Source organism: Trichoplusia ni, chromosome 15 (assembly GCF_003590095.1).
Source record: "Trichoplusia ni isolate ovarian cell line Hi5 chromosome 15, tn1, whole genome shotgun sequence".
Classification (NCBI taxonomy): domain Eukaryota; kingdom Metazoa; phylum Arthropoda; class Insecta; order Lepidoptera; family Noctuidae; genus Trichoplusia; species Trichoplusia ni.
Window position 1 is genome coordinate 6518218 of NC_039492.1, and position 16977 is coordinate 6535194.

Genomic DNA, 16977 nt, shown 5'->3' on the forward strand with positions numbered 1-16977 from the left:
AGTTTATCAGTAGCACAGGGGTGTGCCTGTCGGAGCACTGCTTAGAAAATGTGTAACAATATGTAATGTCAGTGTGCGAGGGCGCGTGAGAAGGGAGTGTGATGAGCTGGAGGCGCGTGGGGCGGTGCGCGAGCGCGAGTGCGTGATGCGCGTAGCCGGCGGCGCGAGCCCCGCGCCCGCGCCCGCCCCCGCCGCCGCGTGATGCGCGCGGGTCGCGCCGCGCTGCTCGCGTGGCTCGTCTGCTGCGCGGCCGCGCTCTCCTCGCACAAGTACAGCACGAGGGTCGTCAGGACCAAGTACGGACCGCTGCGCGGGATCGTCGTCCACTCGCATCCGCAAGTCGAGGCCTACCTCGGCGTGCCGTATGCTACACCTCCATTAGGTAGTCTCAGGTAATTATTATCATTCATCTTTTTTTTTGTCTAGTAGCATCATAGATGACATCATCAAATAAATCACGTTATGAGGATTTTTTCGCAATACTACATATTTTTACATATCGTATAGATACATGCCGCCCGTGACGCCGTCGCAGTGGCGGACGACGCGGCTGGCGGACGCGTCAGGGCCGGCGTGCCCGCAGGTGCCGCCCGCCGCCGTGCCCCGCGACGACGCGCTTCTGCTGCACCCGCGCGCGCGCATCCGCCAGCTCGAGCGACTGCTGCCCGTGCTCGCCAACCAGAGCGAAGACTGCCTCTACGTCAATCTCTATGTGCCTGTCAATGGTATGTTCTATCACACTCAACTACATTTCTGCAAAATTCTTGATTTTGTTGTATCTGCGCGCATGGCTTCAAACTTACTCTGTGAGTGTGTATCGAGCAACACTCTTTTATTTTTCCAAATAATCTCATTCACAGACCGGGCTCTCCTTTGTTAACGGTGACAAACTCACTAATGAGATAGAATAGAATACTTTGATCAGTAAACTGTGGGTGTGTTAGACATGTCTGGCTAATCTGTCGGGGATTACAGGCTATATGGTATTGTTTGTATACTTGCCTTTGTTTCATCTTTTTTCTTGAGTAGTGTGTCTAATAGAGCACAATGGTATCAACATAATAGAGCCGCTATGGCCGAGAGCTCACCCTGTTCATTAATCCTTGCCAACGGTTTATACATATAATTTATTCACGTCATTTGGCAGTTAATTCACTGTTCGTTATCATGCCTCTTTAAAAATGTATTAAACGTGTAGACAACTCATCTGTAATTCATATTATGAAGCTTTCAGTAGTTTATTGGAGTTCTCTGTTACTGTAGCCTATTTATAGAATATCGATACGAGCTATAAACATGTCAGTACTTTCCAAAAGTCCGTTATTTAATTATCGAGTACCGAACTTTCTTTTTAATCTGTTTACTGGATGCTTTTACGAGCATGTTCCAATCGGAAAGTTGGGATTGGTTGGTATAGCAAATACCCGTTAGCCTGCCCTGTTTGTAATACAGGGAATGGATTCTGTGCGGCAACTGTTTAGTGCCGCAGCACTATTGGAATATCAAATCAGCTCTCCAATTAACTAAAAGTCCTTTTGTAAGAGACTAGTTATCTAGAGGATACATTGAGTGAAAGGCTTTTAAAATTCTAAAAAGGTGGTACTCTTTTTAAAATTGACTATATACTTTTTTGATATCTTTTTTCCCATTTAGATCTACAAGTTTAAATTAGGATTGTGTGGAATCTTTATTTTGCCAACATGGTACCTACGCCTGTAATTTGTTAAGCTTGTATCGCTTTAGAATATATTATGAAATATGATTTGTTTAATGTTAAGTATTTATGTGTTTAGAAAGTTATAGATGCTTGTAGTTATAAATAATTTTAATTATTATGTATTTATGAAATATGGGTATGCATATTAATTTGGATACATGAATTTTAAACACAGAAAAGGTACAGAAAGTTCCAGCTTAAAATAACTGATTTAACTAAAAGCGGCAAAATTTCACAGTTGCGTCTCTCGTAACTTACAAAACCAGATCGTTCAAAAATATCTCTTTTTTATTGTAAATAACGTCAGTATACGGGCGAATCTCAATTTAAGAGGTTAGCTGAAATGGCTACAAAAATTCAACTTGAAAGCTATAATTCATACACGGCTGATTCAAAAGCACTTAACACTACAAAAGTAGTAAGTAAACATACGGCTGGGATTACATCCAGTGTGTCAAACATAAAAGCAAGCACTTACGAAGACGCATAAGATGACAGAAGCTTCGTTGAAGAGGCAGCGGGGACTTATACGAATAACTGCGGAGGGTGTCGAGGCCTCAATTCCGTAGTGCATTGCAGTGCATCCTGCCCCCTGCAAGCAGTGCGGAAGTGAGGCTGAGGCACCCCGTATCTACTATTCAAGATGCAACGCTCAAGTTTTGTCATCAATATTGTGAGTATAATAGAACAATTGAACGATTAATACGCGCTACATTGTCTTAGTGATTGTTTAGTATCCATAAGCTTACTAATGTTATTATCGAGATTGTATTTGCGAGCTAGAACGTTGTACGCTGTATATTGTTTATTTAAAATAATTTGTCGCTTTCAGATTGACCCGCATTTAAAGTAGAGTAAGCTATTTTATTTGTATTTTGAGCTCCTTAAATTAAAATTGTGTAAATACCATTTTACTACCTAATAAGATACAAATTTTTGTGACCCTCTACTTATAAATGTATCAAAATCTTAAACCTGACAATTATCCAGATTGGAACTTTATAAAATGTGACGGAAGTAATTATTATTTCATCTCCAATCACTTAACACGATATTATTAAGGAAGCACCATCTAAATTCATTAATTAAAGATTGTAAGTATTCGGTATCACAATTTAATTTATGGGATAAAAGGAAACGGGTCTTCCATAGCGATATTAATCTCGCCCGTAGTCAACTTATATTTCTCCGACTTTGTATTGAATTGACAAGTCAGTATCGGCATTTGTCAAAGAATCATTCCCATACATTTGAAGTTTTCGTTTCGTTTTCTATTCTAATGCAATGTAACATAAGTAGTCCTTCTGGAATGTTCTTGCTGTGTTTAATGGAGAATGTTTGGTTGTGCAGGGGGCGAGGAGGGGGAGGGTGGGGGTCTGCCTTGCCTGGTGTTCGTGCACGGCGAGTCGTATGAATGGAGCTCGGGCAACGCGTACGACGGAACCACGCTGGCGGCCAACGGGAACATCGTCGTCGTCACCATCAACTTTAGGTTAGGTGTATTGGGTAAGTTGTTGATTAACTATTGTTAATTATGGTCATTATTATGTTATACAATGATAATTATATTTTTGCTAAGGGCATATGGTCTATTTATACAATATAAATATGCCTTAATATCATTGGGCATGATCACAAAGAGCTATAAAGCACATTAAATAACTGAATTTCATTTCTTAATATCTATGTAACAATGCATAAAACGTTATTTGACGTTATTTGATATCTGACGGATAACTTGTACAAAAGTATCTGGCATGATATCGTAAATTTTATAAACAGTGCGAATATAGTTTAATCGAAGCATTTTAGAAGACATTAATAGCCTTCTAAGAATCATACTTCGTTCAACATTATTTAGAATTAATATACAGTGGCTGGTTTGTGAAAGTGACCCCGAGGTATTTAAGTATCGTTAAGACTTTAATACAATGACCTCTAAAGGTATTTATAACACCTTTTGTCAAGAACATTTTAATTTCATTAATAATATCCTTGGGCTAGCCACCAAAGGCAGCCGGTGTTTAAGTGAAGACCGGTGTAATTACAGGCCACTGACAAACGGTTAAAAGTAACCTATTACTGGCTAAGTCGTCGTTAACGCTTAAAATAAGTCTTTTATTTAAAGTAAGTATCAATTGTATGACAAAAGGCCTTGCCCTTAAATGAGACTTTTACAAAATGGTGTTATTAGGAACAATATTTTCGTAAACGAATTTTCTTTTTTCGTTATTTCATGTTTGTAAAATATATTTCTATTAAATTTGAGATGAAATTTTGTAACATAATTATAATTTCATTGATGTCTGTATAGGGTGATGTTCAGAATAATTGGTATATCGAAATGATTTATGTTGATTGAAAAAAAGGTCGGTAGCTCATTGATCAACGCGGATGTTCTAGTATCAAGAAAAATGTCATTAATCATAATGTTATGAAGATACCCGAACGGCAAGCTTCATAAACTATCAATCTTTTTGAAACTTAAGTTATATTTTATGTACGTACAAAGTTTATACTGACGTAAAGCGAAAAGAACTCTCAAAATCTTATGAACGTATTATAGGAGGGTAATTTATATTTTACAGTTGTGAGCGCCGTTTGATGCAGCTGTAAAAAGACTATTTGGAAAATAATAAAACAAAATTTATTCCACTTTTCACGGCGACGAATATAATTTTTCTCAATGTAATCTTCTCTTTTAAGGCGTAAACTGAAGCTTTACTGGTTATTATAAAGAAGATTGTACATGTTTCTATACATGTTTCTATACAATTACGTTTATAATTAGGCCGTTCATAACTTTTTCTTATAAGTCTGAACTTCCTGAAAATGGTGTTCATGTATTCATGTTTGACTCATGTGGTGGTAAGAAAATTGATTGATTTGGTGATACTTATTCATAAGCTTACCGACTTTCTCAAAATGGTCAGAATTAACTAACCAGTGATGAGTTATCTTTTTTCTAAAGCCATGATGCAACACAGGTTATGTAGAAATCTATACAGATATAGAATATATAAATGAAAATACCACTTTGCCAATTTTTTGTTATCCAAGTCACTATTCGATATTGTGTGTGATAGAAAATATTGATTCACTTGAGAACAATTTCTCTGAGAGGATACTTTGAATAACGATGACACATCTGGGAGATTGTATGAAATATATAAGTTTTCGTATTTCCATAAGCGCTATCCACTCAAGTGTATCTGAGACAGAGGTGTGAGCGGAGTGTAAAAAAATACATTATATCATAATTTATTGGAGACGTTCCTTACTGCTTCCGGCTCTTGTTCCGCCGCGCGACAGTGAAATATTTTGCATTATGAGGCACTATTACTCAGCGGCAAGGCATAGTCGTAATGTGTATTTATGTGAACATTTTAACTTTATGTTTTATATGCACGTAAGATTATGATTGTTAGGTTGTCATTTGTTTCATGGTGATTGTTTGTCGGCAGGTTTTTTAAAGACTGGTGCTAAGGGGTCAGCGCAGGGTAACTTCGGTCTGATGGACCTGGTGGCGGGGCTGCACTGGCTACGGGAGAACCTGCCGGCGTTCGGGGGCGACCCCGAGCGCGTCACACTCATGGGCCACGGGACCGGCGCCGCGCTTGCTAACTTCTTGGCGGTTTCTCCGGTCGCGAGAGGTAATTTAGTATCTTAAAAACATATTGCAAAAATTTAAAAAGCAACAGCATACCGGCTTTATTTTTTATTCAATTTATTGTTCGTTTATGTCGTAACATTAAATTAATTAGACTTTTTTTAATTAACTGGCAACCCGAACAGTAACGTTAATGTGGGTGCAAGCGCGGGCGATGGCGGGTCGCTCACGTGCGTGGTGCGCGCGTGGGGCTGCCATTGTTCCTAATTATACCGCTCCGGGGCAGATTTCATTATTTCGTGTCACCATCGCGTTTAGATCCTCCGTCACTTAATGCGATTAAAAGGGTCACATCAGACATGCACAAGAGAGAAGCTTCCTCAGCGTAATTTAAAAATAAGGTCAACATCACACTTGAGACTATTCTGCAAAGTTCTGTTTTATTAAAGAAGACGAGAAAGGGAGGTCGAAATAAAATGTTTTTCTTTAGAAGAGATTTCATTATCTGGGTGATCCTTGTTCAAAATGACAAAATTAAATTAGGTTATCTGTTTCAGAACTACTGAAGCGCGTCATCTTGTTAAGTGGGTCGGGGCTGAGTTCATGGGCGTTGCAGAGGGAACCGCTCACGATAAAAAGAAAGGTACATTATTACGTTTAATATCATCTAGTGTGAGATTCACTTTAAAGACGCGGAAAAATGTTTATGAAAATTGAAAGGACCTTAAATTGGGGCCAAGGTAACTTGTTTGGGATTGACTTATCTAATTTTAGGGCGGGAAAGCTGGAAATCTCTTTATATTTTCACTTTAGTTAAGAGCTTTATAATTTGTTTCGTGTTATCAGGTGGCGGAACAGACAGGATGTCACGGGGATTTATTGGAGGATGATTTAGCGCCTTGCTTGCGGAATAAGCCTCTAGCAGAGTTGTTAGCGGTGCGGCTGGACCCGCCTCGCTTTCTGCCGGGCTTCGCTCCCTTCGTCGACGGCACCGTGATAGTCAATCCATCTGTAAGATTATTTAAATCTTAGGCAAAATTATTTAACGTATCGTACCTATCAGTTGAATATTCACAAATATCATCTCGTATCTGTGCATAGATAGATACCGAGTCGATAGATCTCCGATATGCACGTCTCATGTATCGCTCTCCCAGAGATCCCCACAAATGCACACACAACTAGTCGTACAATGAATCATGCAAGCAATCTGTATTTGACCGAGATAAGCGATTGGCCGGAATGAAAGCTAAGCCGCCTCGTCGGCTTAGACTTGAGAGCTCCGCCACTCACTCGTAAAATGGTAAAGTTGAAAATTTACGATGTTGGATTTTGTACGTTTTCCTCTTACGTTTAGCTATTCATCGCTAATGAATAGGTATGCCGAGAAGTGTTGAGATAAATAACTACAGTTCTTTTGATGAAAAATACCTTTTAATTTTGTTTTCATTAACAAATTGACATTACATCAGCGTCAGCGTTAATTCTGTTAATGTTGCGGAAAATATGAGCTTGTTTGTGCATGCCCAATCATCATTAATCACTTATTTTTACATAATCCCAATTAATATTCGATGTTAGTGTTAATCTATGGGGTGTTAATCTATGGGGGCTGTAGCTAATTCAAAATTTAATAAGCTTGAATTTTATGTACAAATACTGAATTATTTTTTTAATACGCAGGTACTAAATTAAACCTTAATTTTTATTACTTGTTCGCCTCATTTAACTTAGGGGTTGAAGGGCGTAAAGTGCGGGCACCCCTATTTCTTTTTCTGAACATTAACAAAGTTTTAAGTTAATAGACCTGACCAATATTTCCTTCATGTAAAGGTTGGGACCCTTTGGGGGACGAATTATAGAATTTTTCCGTACTTACGTGTTAAAGTTTTAAAGACAGTTTGAACCTTTTCTTACGGCAAGTAAATATCTTTAATGTCTTACAATGTTTATTGTGTTTTAGGTTGAAATTAAAGCAATATTGGGTTTCAATTTATGTAAGGTTTAAATTAATTCTAAAATTTTATTAGGAGTTTACTTATTTATTTGAACTCGCTCTTCCAAGGAACTATTCCTAGTTCTTCTTACACAGTTAGATAGCCCGTTTCATTAAAGAGGGCTATAGGATATATATAATCAAACTATTATTAATTAAATGTGCAACAAAAACGGGGAGGTGATGTCCACTCTAAAACTTAGTCTGGTTTTAAAAATTCCCTAACTTGCTCGTATATCTTCTAAACCACGTCGACGAAATCAAAACTATACAAACATATTATAAATCTTTTATCAAAAAACACTACTTTTGGATACATTACGACCTTCATAAATCATATGCAAGTTTAAACCTGTACATGCTTTATGTGTAACGGTTCCGTCTGAAATATGGAATATATTTTCACAGGCCACGACTACTCTCGCCATATTACAATTTTTAATCTAATGTGCTAGAACAATTCTTTTCCGTTTTATATTAGTATCGTTTAGAGTTTTCATTTCACAAGGAAAACGCTTTTATTCCCGTCCCTTATTAAAGAATATTAAATTTTATGTTGAACATTCTTTCAATTAAACTTACAATGCTAATAAAAGTTTTGTTTGTGTATCGCTTTAACTATTACGTTACTGCATTTATGCCTTGGTTCTAATTTAAACCGAGTGTGTGGTTGTGATATTATAATGTTTTGCTTTCTTATTTTGCTTGGATCTTTTTTTGTGACTTATAACTAGAAGCCGGTCTCTTTCATTGAAATTGTTAATTAATTCGAGGATTATAGACTACGACTAGTTATAGAGATCACAATACTTTTCAGACATTTTTTTAACAAGCGCTTTGCTGTCTTTGTTAAATTCTACAATCAAAAGTACAACTTTTAAAATCAAAGCTTGTTTCATAGCACAAAGGCTTGATAAAAAAGTGTACCTGTAATAACAACCTGTTAGATTTGAGGGTGCAAAGTTTTGGATCGTTCATTTGTTTTGTCAGGCGCCGCCGCCGACGGACAGTTCCCGGCTGGGCGCGGGCGCGGCGGCCGTCGCCAACGCCGCCGGTCACGAACTCGCTGACTTCTCACACCGAGAGCTGCTCTTTGGACTTACTACCACGGGTAATAAATGATCGTGGAGATGTCTTTCAGAAAAGTCCACTACCTGTATAACTTTATTTTGTCTGTCATGTTTTAAGAAAGGTTTTCAGATGTGGTCGCACAAAAGCACAGATTTAATCGTGTTGTGCTTTTCGAAATTATGCGAAGTCTATATTATTGTGTAATTTATATGGATGTCTAGTTTTCATAATTGCATGTTTGGAGTCCTAGTACTCCACTGTAAATCTTTGAAATCATTTGCTTTTAACTTTTTTAAGGTTAAGCTAAATATATTTAAGATAAGAAGAAGCATCGCTTAACCTACTAAGATTTATTTTACGACGCATCATAAAAAAGTTTAAAGCTTTATCTTGCTTAGCCAATTACTTCAGTGACTTAATTAGTTTATATTACGCTGTGACGTCACAGTGTTGTTTACTACAGTTTGTATTTTTCTTAATTTGAAACTTTATTGATTAATATTGTTTTATTAAAGCACGACGTGAAATAACCCTTCAATGATAAAGTATAAATACCAAGTATCACGTTTGCTAAGGCACTCTTATATCTTGAAGTCCAGTAGGAATTCTCTGTATGCAAATATTATTTAGTTCCGTACACTACGGTGTTAGTATCCACCGTAATAACGTTTCTATTAAGATTTATGAACAAGACTATGTGAACAGAACAAAAGAACAACGTAGGGTCGGCGTACAGGTATTTTATGGCGTAGCATTGAAGTCGTATCCCCATTACGCTTACATACTTCAGAATAAATTCAATGAGGGTTTTGAGGCGAATGATAAATATATGCAAATGAGACGGATGCCTCTTGCAGAATCTTACCTGGAATTTAACGCGCAAGACTTGGAGTTTGGCTTCAACGAGAGCCGGCGGGATCGGATTCTTCGCACATTCGTAAGAAACGCCTACTACTACCATCTGAACGAGATCTACTCGACGTTGAAGAACGAGTACACGGATTGGGACAAGCCCGTCCAGAACCCGCTGAGCGTACGCGACGCGACTCTCGAAGTGAGTGACACTACTGATTAATGTTTAACACAATGTATTAACGCTGACAGCGCGATTAATTACTTGTGTGCTATTGTAGTTTAGTTTACATAGAAATTAAAGCTTTGTATTTAAACGTTGGTTTACACATGAAATAGTTATTCTAAAACGTGTTTTGTTTTAATTAATTTGTTTGCAAAACAGACTACGGTTATACCTACTTTGTATAAAAACAGAAAATCGAGTTTATATTATGAAATTAATGAATAAGTTCGTACTAGAGAAGCATCTTTAAATGAATACAGAGATAAAACGATAAATTGTTTGTGTAAGTGCGCTTGAATTTACGATTAACAGGTTGAGAGTCTGAATTTGAATAGCAAAGGCTATTATTTCGGTACATTGGAGAGCAAAACATGATTAGCATCTTCGATATTGGAACTGCTTAAAGTTGATAATAGGCTGAGTTGACGTTTGAGGGGCGGCTCGACGCGGTAAGTCGCGGTGCGGCACGGCACAGCGCGGCATGGCCGAGCTATCGGCGCTCGCCGCCTCTTCACAAACGATCTCAATTTAAGCCTCAAGTGGTTTTCGCTCCTCTATGAATTTCATTCTTCACGTTCTTACATCGTACAAAGGCAGTTAATGATTCCAGCACACTACACGACACGATGATACAAGTTTTATTGAAAGTTTTGTAACTTCAAATATGACACTATAACGATTATTTTTATATTGCATTTGTTCATGACTTTTACCGTTCTTCTGGCATTGACGCTTTGTAGCCTTTTTTGAATACACAAAACCATAAAACATAAAACCATATAACACAAAAACTTAAACGTTAAATTGTATAGCCGCGAATATTAAACGTAGACTAAACGAGTTAATAAGCGTGTTCAACCACGTTTTAAATCATAAATATCGACTAATTAACGTGTAATCTCCGTTAATCATATTGAGGGACAGACGTATTACGTAATGCGAACTCCCATAGGTGCTAAGCGACGGGCGGACAGCGGCGCCGCTAATCAGGCTGGGCTACCTCCACGCGCTGCGCGGCGGCACAACCTACTTCACACACTTCCACCACCTCTCGCAAGACAAGGATTATCCACAAGTAAGCTTTACATTCAGTTTGTGTTTTCACCGTAATCAGCAACATGCACGCTCGATGTAACATTTTTGGCAACATCTTATCAACAGAATGGTGTCGCAGCGAATTTCTTCAGCGAACTTGTTAGTTTCTGTTCATGTCGCCATAAATAAACTCTTGGAAAAGATTTAGTGCACGTAATGGGCAAACAACCAGTTCTTATGTTTATTAAGTTATTTTTTTCCTTCTCGTTCTATATTTAAACTGTTCAAGTGACCTATTTCGTAAAATAAGTTTTTTAATTTAAACTAAGTTGAGATAGTCAAGAGTTAGTTTTGAGTGTATGAAGTTTATAGCAAGTTTGTGTTGATAGGTTTGCGGTTGTCGAAACGTGTCGCCGCACGTGCGGCCGCGGGTGAATTGGACGATGTCCCGGTATACACCTGTTTGTTATCTCGACAACCCTAGTACTAGCATCCGAATGGAGTTATTATAGGGGTTATGCGGGCTTTAGATGCCGATGGGGATGGGTATAGACGGAATGTAAAAGATTGTGTATTTATTTAGGTCATGTTATTTCCTTGTATATTGTGTATTGCTAAAACAGAAACGGATGATCTAATATTTGGGTTGCGGAGTAGATAAAACAAAATATTACATAAAGATATCATTGAAGTTTCCTTCGGATATACCTACCTATATAATATTAACATTTTTATCAAATCGTGATAAAATATTGTTTTGTTTGTTCAGAGACCAGGTTCGGTTCACGGCGAGGAGCTTCCATACTACTTAGGAGTGCCGATCTCCCTAACACATCATCAGCAGAACTACACACAGCAGGAGCAACGCGTGTCCAAACTATGCATCCATTACATCGCTAACTTTGTTCGAAATGGGTAAGATTAAAGTTTCTATAAAATACTATAATATTAGTTGTCATATTGGCGCAGACTTATCTTGATAAAGCTGACACACAAAAAAAAGTCAAAAAACACAGGTTTAAAAAGAGAACTACGAAGCGCAAATTTCTTTTTTATCACGAACAAATGCCAGTTCGCTCAGACGTATAATGTGTTAAAGAAAGGAGTCTTTAATTATTCATATGTCTAGATACTGAGTCGCTTTACAAAGCCTGCGAGAAAAGTGAAGCCACATTTGTATTATAAATGTATATTATGTTTGCGTAAGCGGTCGTGTTTTACTCTCATTGGGGAAAGTGTTATACAGTTTCAAGGATATAATGTGGATATACTTCTGAAGGTGTTTTGAAACAAATCTAACGACTAAATTGTATTTGACAAACTTGGTAAATAAGGTTATTTTTGCGTCAAAATATTCAATTGCCTTTTAAAAACGATGTTGTAAAAATTTGGTAATTTAAACGCTCTAGTATTTTAAATTACGCTTTAATATCTTAATAAAGTAAATGGAAAATAAATTGACCTCAATTTAGTGGTCAGTACGAAATTTAAAAATAAACGATAAAAAATAATTTATGTATTAAATCTGATTCATGAAGCTTATTTTATTCAATTTTAAATATTTGCAAAGTTTGAATAAGCTTAGAGTATTCTTGCTTATAATATTTTTGTCATCATAACATAATACTTACAGATCCTTTGCTTGTCATGTCACTTTCCCTGACGGGTATTTATTATTTACTACCGGTTCTCGTTTCTGTATCGCGTGATTTCTGACGTTCTTGGAATTATGTCGTTTGTAATGTCAGACAAAAGAACACGCACCTTATAACATTTCAAGTTATTACGTAACTGCGCTTTAATTGTGTTTATCGAATACATAAAATTAAAGAAACTAACATTTTCAATAAGGAAAATGTAATAAAAATAAGATTTAAATGTAGTGTTCTGTCTATTCTTTCTACTAATATAATTAGTTATAGGGATGAAGAAGGATTTCAAGGTTAACCATATCGACAAATATTTGGACTAGGCCAGAATTTTTTGGTGGCGGCTTGGTGCGAATTTAAATTGAATTTGTGAGAAGACAATACATTCATTGAGGTATTTTGGCAGGTTGCTTAAATCCTTACTTTTTTTAAGGAATCCCAATGATCCAGCCGCGACACCTCCACCGAGCCCAATGCTGGGCGAGACTCCCCGCCTGGGCCCCGACCAGACGCCGTTCTGGGACACGTATGACACCATCAACCAGCTATACATGGAGATCAGTACGTAACTCTTGTTTATATCTTACGAAAAACTTCCTAATTAGTTACACGAGTAAGATCTTCCTAGTTTATGGAGTCCGAATTTTCCGATGACGCACAACTCGATACCGTAGCTAATATATTATTTACCCAACTATAGGAAAAGAGGACAGAAAAGTTTCATTTCCGGCGTGCGATAAAAGATTAGAATGGGAAAACACAACAACATAAACACAATTAGTATAGATAACAGTATTCTGCCCCTAGAAATGTTGAGTTGGTATTTAAAACTTTTGGGTCAGTCGAATCGCCCGCAACCGGCCTAACCGTTGCGGTATCAGTTTGGGCTCATTTATTTCAATTCTCTCGTGGATTGGGGTGGCAGGTAGCAAGCCGGAGATGCGCAGTCACTACCGAGGTCACAAGATGTCGCTGTGGCTATCGCTCATACCGCAGCTGCACCGGCCCGGTTCAGACCTGCCCGATGCAGCTATGCGACACCATCACTTTCAGGATGACAACGCTAACTATTACGATGGTAAGTCATTTATATCAAGGAAATTTTGGTGGTCAATTTGGAATTGCTCCAAAAAAAGGGTGAGGAAACATACCTAAACCATAAAAATCTCTTATGCTAGGTGCAGTGAGACCGCAGTCGATGTCTCGCGCGCACGTGCCGCACGTGGTGGAGCTGGAGGGCGGCGCGCGGGCCGGAGCGCGCAGCACGGTGCCGCCGCGCGCCGCACCGCCTCGCCCTGCGCCCGCAGCGCCGCCCTCCACCGAGTGTCCTCCCAATGCCACAGCTCCTCCGCAGCACCCGGACGACGCACTGCTGCGCCGCCTCGCCTCCAGTCACTATCAATCCTACACGGCAGCGCTGACTGTCACTATTGCCGTTGGCTGCTTTCTGTTGCTCCTAAATGTGCTCATTTTTGCCGGTATCTATCATCAGCGGGGATCGCGCCCGCGTCGCTCTAAAGATGACCTAGCAGAGGCCGGCAGTTCGTCCTCGTCAGATAATTATGACGGAAAGCTCGACTATGAAGTAAGAGCTTTTGACGGTAAAGGATTCGGGTTTGAATGTAAGTCAGCACACGTGCCACGCGTTGTCGGCTCCAAATTTGACCTACGGACTTTGTCAGACTGTGGTGAGCCGACATTTGGCGAATATAGCTGCTACGATGAGAAACATCGTGCGGCACGCAGCTCGATGCCTGATGTGAGTGTAGGCAGTGCTATAGAGGCTGGTAGCGTTGTGTGTATTGACACGCAGAAGCCTGACATTCAAAAGGTAGACGGTCGCCCAAGTGACGCCGTGGGACGCACAAGCACGTTTGAACCTCGAGTCGTGGACAGTTCGACGCAGGTGAAGTTCGGGCCCGACACGGAGGGTGTCGGTGAGGCGGGCGCGGAGGGCGAGTCGGGGCAGCGCGCGCCGCCTGCGCCCGCCGCGCCCGCGCCTCCCGGCATCATGAAGAAGCGTGTCCAGATCCAAGAGATATCTGTATGAGGGTTCCTCGACACCGCCGAGGTCGTAGTCAACAAGCGGACTAAGTTGTGACTTGTGATGTATAATAACGTTGTACATAAAACAGTGTGTGTACTTATCTTGTGTATGTGTAAATATAGTGGTATCTAAACAAATGATTTGTCAGTGCGCGCTAATTAGAACCACGGCTCGTGTGACTTTTCCGCCTTACCTGAAGATACATTGGATGTAATGTAGTGTGCGTGACCACGTTTTCATTTATCGCATGTTTTTGACAGCGAATGGTTAAAATACCATATTACATGCGGATGTGTCGATACGAGATTTATAATAGAGGACCTTTTTCACATTTGCCACGAAAAGATAGCGTCAGGTGTTTAATAAATCATTATATTTTAGCTCAATGTGACCATCGAAAGGCACATTTAGCTAAAGATATTGTAATGTTATCGCCCGCGATGTCGTTCATATTCAATTTTATGGCCTAGTTACTTAATAATTGGAGAGATGTGAAATAGCGTGAAAGGAATCTCGTTACTTACTGTGAAGGGACAACTTGCTTCTAGATCAGCGTGTTGACGTAACGGCACAAAGGTATTATGCAAGCAAGTTGCTTTTTACGGCAAAACATGCCAGTTATGATTATTATTATTGTCCGATAGAACGAAGGAATTGTAGGCTCTTGTGAATATATACGTATATAATAAATGTGAATATAACAATAAATTAGTGAAAGAAGACTTACAACAAACCGACATTAGCTGTACATACTTATATCAAATGAAGTGTTTCAGGTATGTAGGGTAAACTAATAATAACTGTATTGTTTAAAAAACATCGCATATGTTGTAATTTTTTGTAAAGTTATTTTTAAGTGAGATGTATTGATTTTGTGTAGTTTTTGATAAGTAAATATTGAAAACTTATTACTTAATGGACGGGTACACAGACTCTGACTTTATCCACGCTTGTTCCCAAAGAAGACTCAAAGGTAATCAGGGTAATAGGTGACGTTGTATACGCTTCGAGCCCCCGAAAATAAACTCCATTCAAGAAATCCGAAGTTTGTAAGGCAGGCGATTGTATCTTACATAGCTCTAAAAATACATCAAAGCAAACGATCTCTATTCAAGAAACTATTAGTCCTCTTCATTGTGCGTAAAATACGTCTCTTTCACATTACTCTGTTACCAGCCATCACGCCCTAACTTTGTATCATTTTGATCAAGTTGTTCAAATCAGATGTAAATCGAAATGAGCGACTTACTCCCGAAAACACAATCGTAACGCAATACTAACAGTCTATCTGTCTCTTTTGAACATATTTTATTGATAGAGATAGCATGTGATTTTATATTGCGTCGGTGAATTTAGCTGCTAGACTGTTGTTTATATCTGCTTTCGTCATCTCAGGTCGTTACCTTGTACTCGTCCATATTTTTATCTTCACAGGAATTGACGATTACCTAACGGTGAGTGATTATTATAATATTTACCATTTTCCGTATTGTGACAAAATGTGAAATGTATTTAAATTAAATTTAGTTACATTGTATGGAAACTGGAATTGACTATTGTTAATATAGTACGACAATTTTATGTTTTAACTTAACTTATTCAAAGATATAAAGATATTTATACTTAATTGAAAAATGCCAAATATTGTGCCAAAGATACTATGAATATCATTAGATTTATTTTGTCTTTTATTGAACTCATATTTATAATTATGGACTCCAAACAGGGTTCAATGAACTTACTAATTTCAAAATTATTTTAGGTATTTGGTTAAAATGTCAAACAATTTTGTAAGGATAATATACAATAAATATTACGCGGCTTTATAGACTATAAATGTCGCATTAAAAATTATTCGGAATTTATTGTCTAGTAAAGTTTATTATGTTAAACTGGGTTAAAGTGACCGAGGTATAAAACGATTTTCGAGTTATTTTTAAGCTTTCCCATTAAATGTAGATCGTTTTAATAATAGTGTATATTTTATAATTTATTGTGATATTTTCTTGAACGGGTACCCGTGTAATACTCGTAGAATAAATATAGAAAAATATTAATCAGTGTGCTTTTACACATTGATAAATTAAATATTTAAACCATCACGTTATCGAAACGAGGTTTAGTGAATATTGAATTTAAATATAATTTTCATCCTTAGAGGAATTGTGTAATTAAGTTGTTAAATCATTTATATGTTAAGTATTGTTGAGATATAGTTTTATTGATTTGTTAATATAGATCTAAATGTAAAATAATTATTTCAAACTGTTAAAACTGCAACATCAACATAAAACATTTTGTTACAATTTGGTGTTTAATGGAATGCATAAAATATGGTGTCGAATAAAGAATTGAAATTTATTCACTTGTTTTCTCTTATCATCAAAGATATCTTTTCTGAACATCAAAAAAAAAAGACAAGTCTTTCATCGTCAAAGCCGGGGCATCGATAAATATACAAGTATTTATTTACATTTCATCCTCCACATAATGAATAAGAAACAAAAATATTTTAGGAGCTGCTCCTTGAATATGCTAAAACAAAGACGAAAACAGAGTTTGCACATTATTACCGTGTTAAAAATAAATAACCAGGTTCAGTGGATTTACCTGCACTCCTGTTGTTTCTACACAGTTTTAAGTATTCTAGAAGCTTAACGTATCTCAACCCTTGCGGCTTGTTTTCACGAAGGTAATTTACCAGGATAAATAATAAATTGAACTAGAATAAATGAAAATGCTGGGAGAACTACAAGGTAGAAAGTTAATGAAAG

General features: G+C 37.9%; 1 protein-coding gene across 1 annotated transcript; it reads left to right on the plus strand.

The window, feature by feature from the left end:
• The first annotated feature begins 201 nt into the window (after window positions 1-201).
• LOC113501337 (neuroligin-1-like) lies at window positions 202-15055 on the plus strand. The gene is made up of 13 exons (XM_026882460.1): window positions 202-392; window positions 508-725; window positions 3068-3223; window positions 5182-5370; window positions 5885-5970; window positions 6174-6338; window positions 8314-8434; window positions 9252-9448; window positions 10425-10547; window positions 11277-11422; window positions 12590-12717; window positions 13082-13234; window positions 13335-15055. Exons 1-13 carry the CDS (start codon window positions 202-204, stop codon window positions 14204-14206), a joined length of 2745 nt encoding a protein of 914 aa, XP_026738261.1. The 3' UTR covers window positions 14207-15055.
• Window positions 15056-16977: the final 1922 nt, after the last annotated feature.

Coding starts and splice junctions, on each gene's coding strand:
- LOC113501337 (XM_026882460.1), top strand. CDS start 202: ATGCGCGCGGGTCGCGCCGCGCTGCTCGCGTGGCTCGTCTGCTGCGCG. Junction 393..507: donor CCTCCATTAGGTAGTCTCAG/GTAATTATTATC, acceptor CATATCGTATAG/ATACATGCCGCCCGTGACGC. Junction 10,548..11,276: donor AAGACAAGGATTATCCACAA/GTAAGCTTTACA, acceptor TTGTTTGTTCAG/AGACCAGGTTCGGTTCACGG.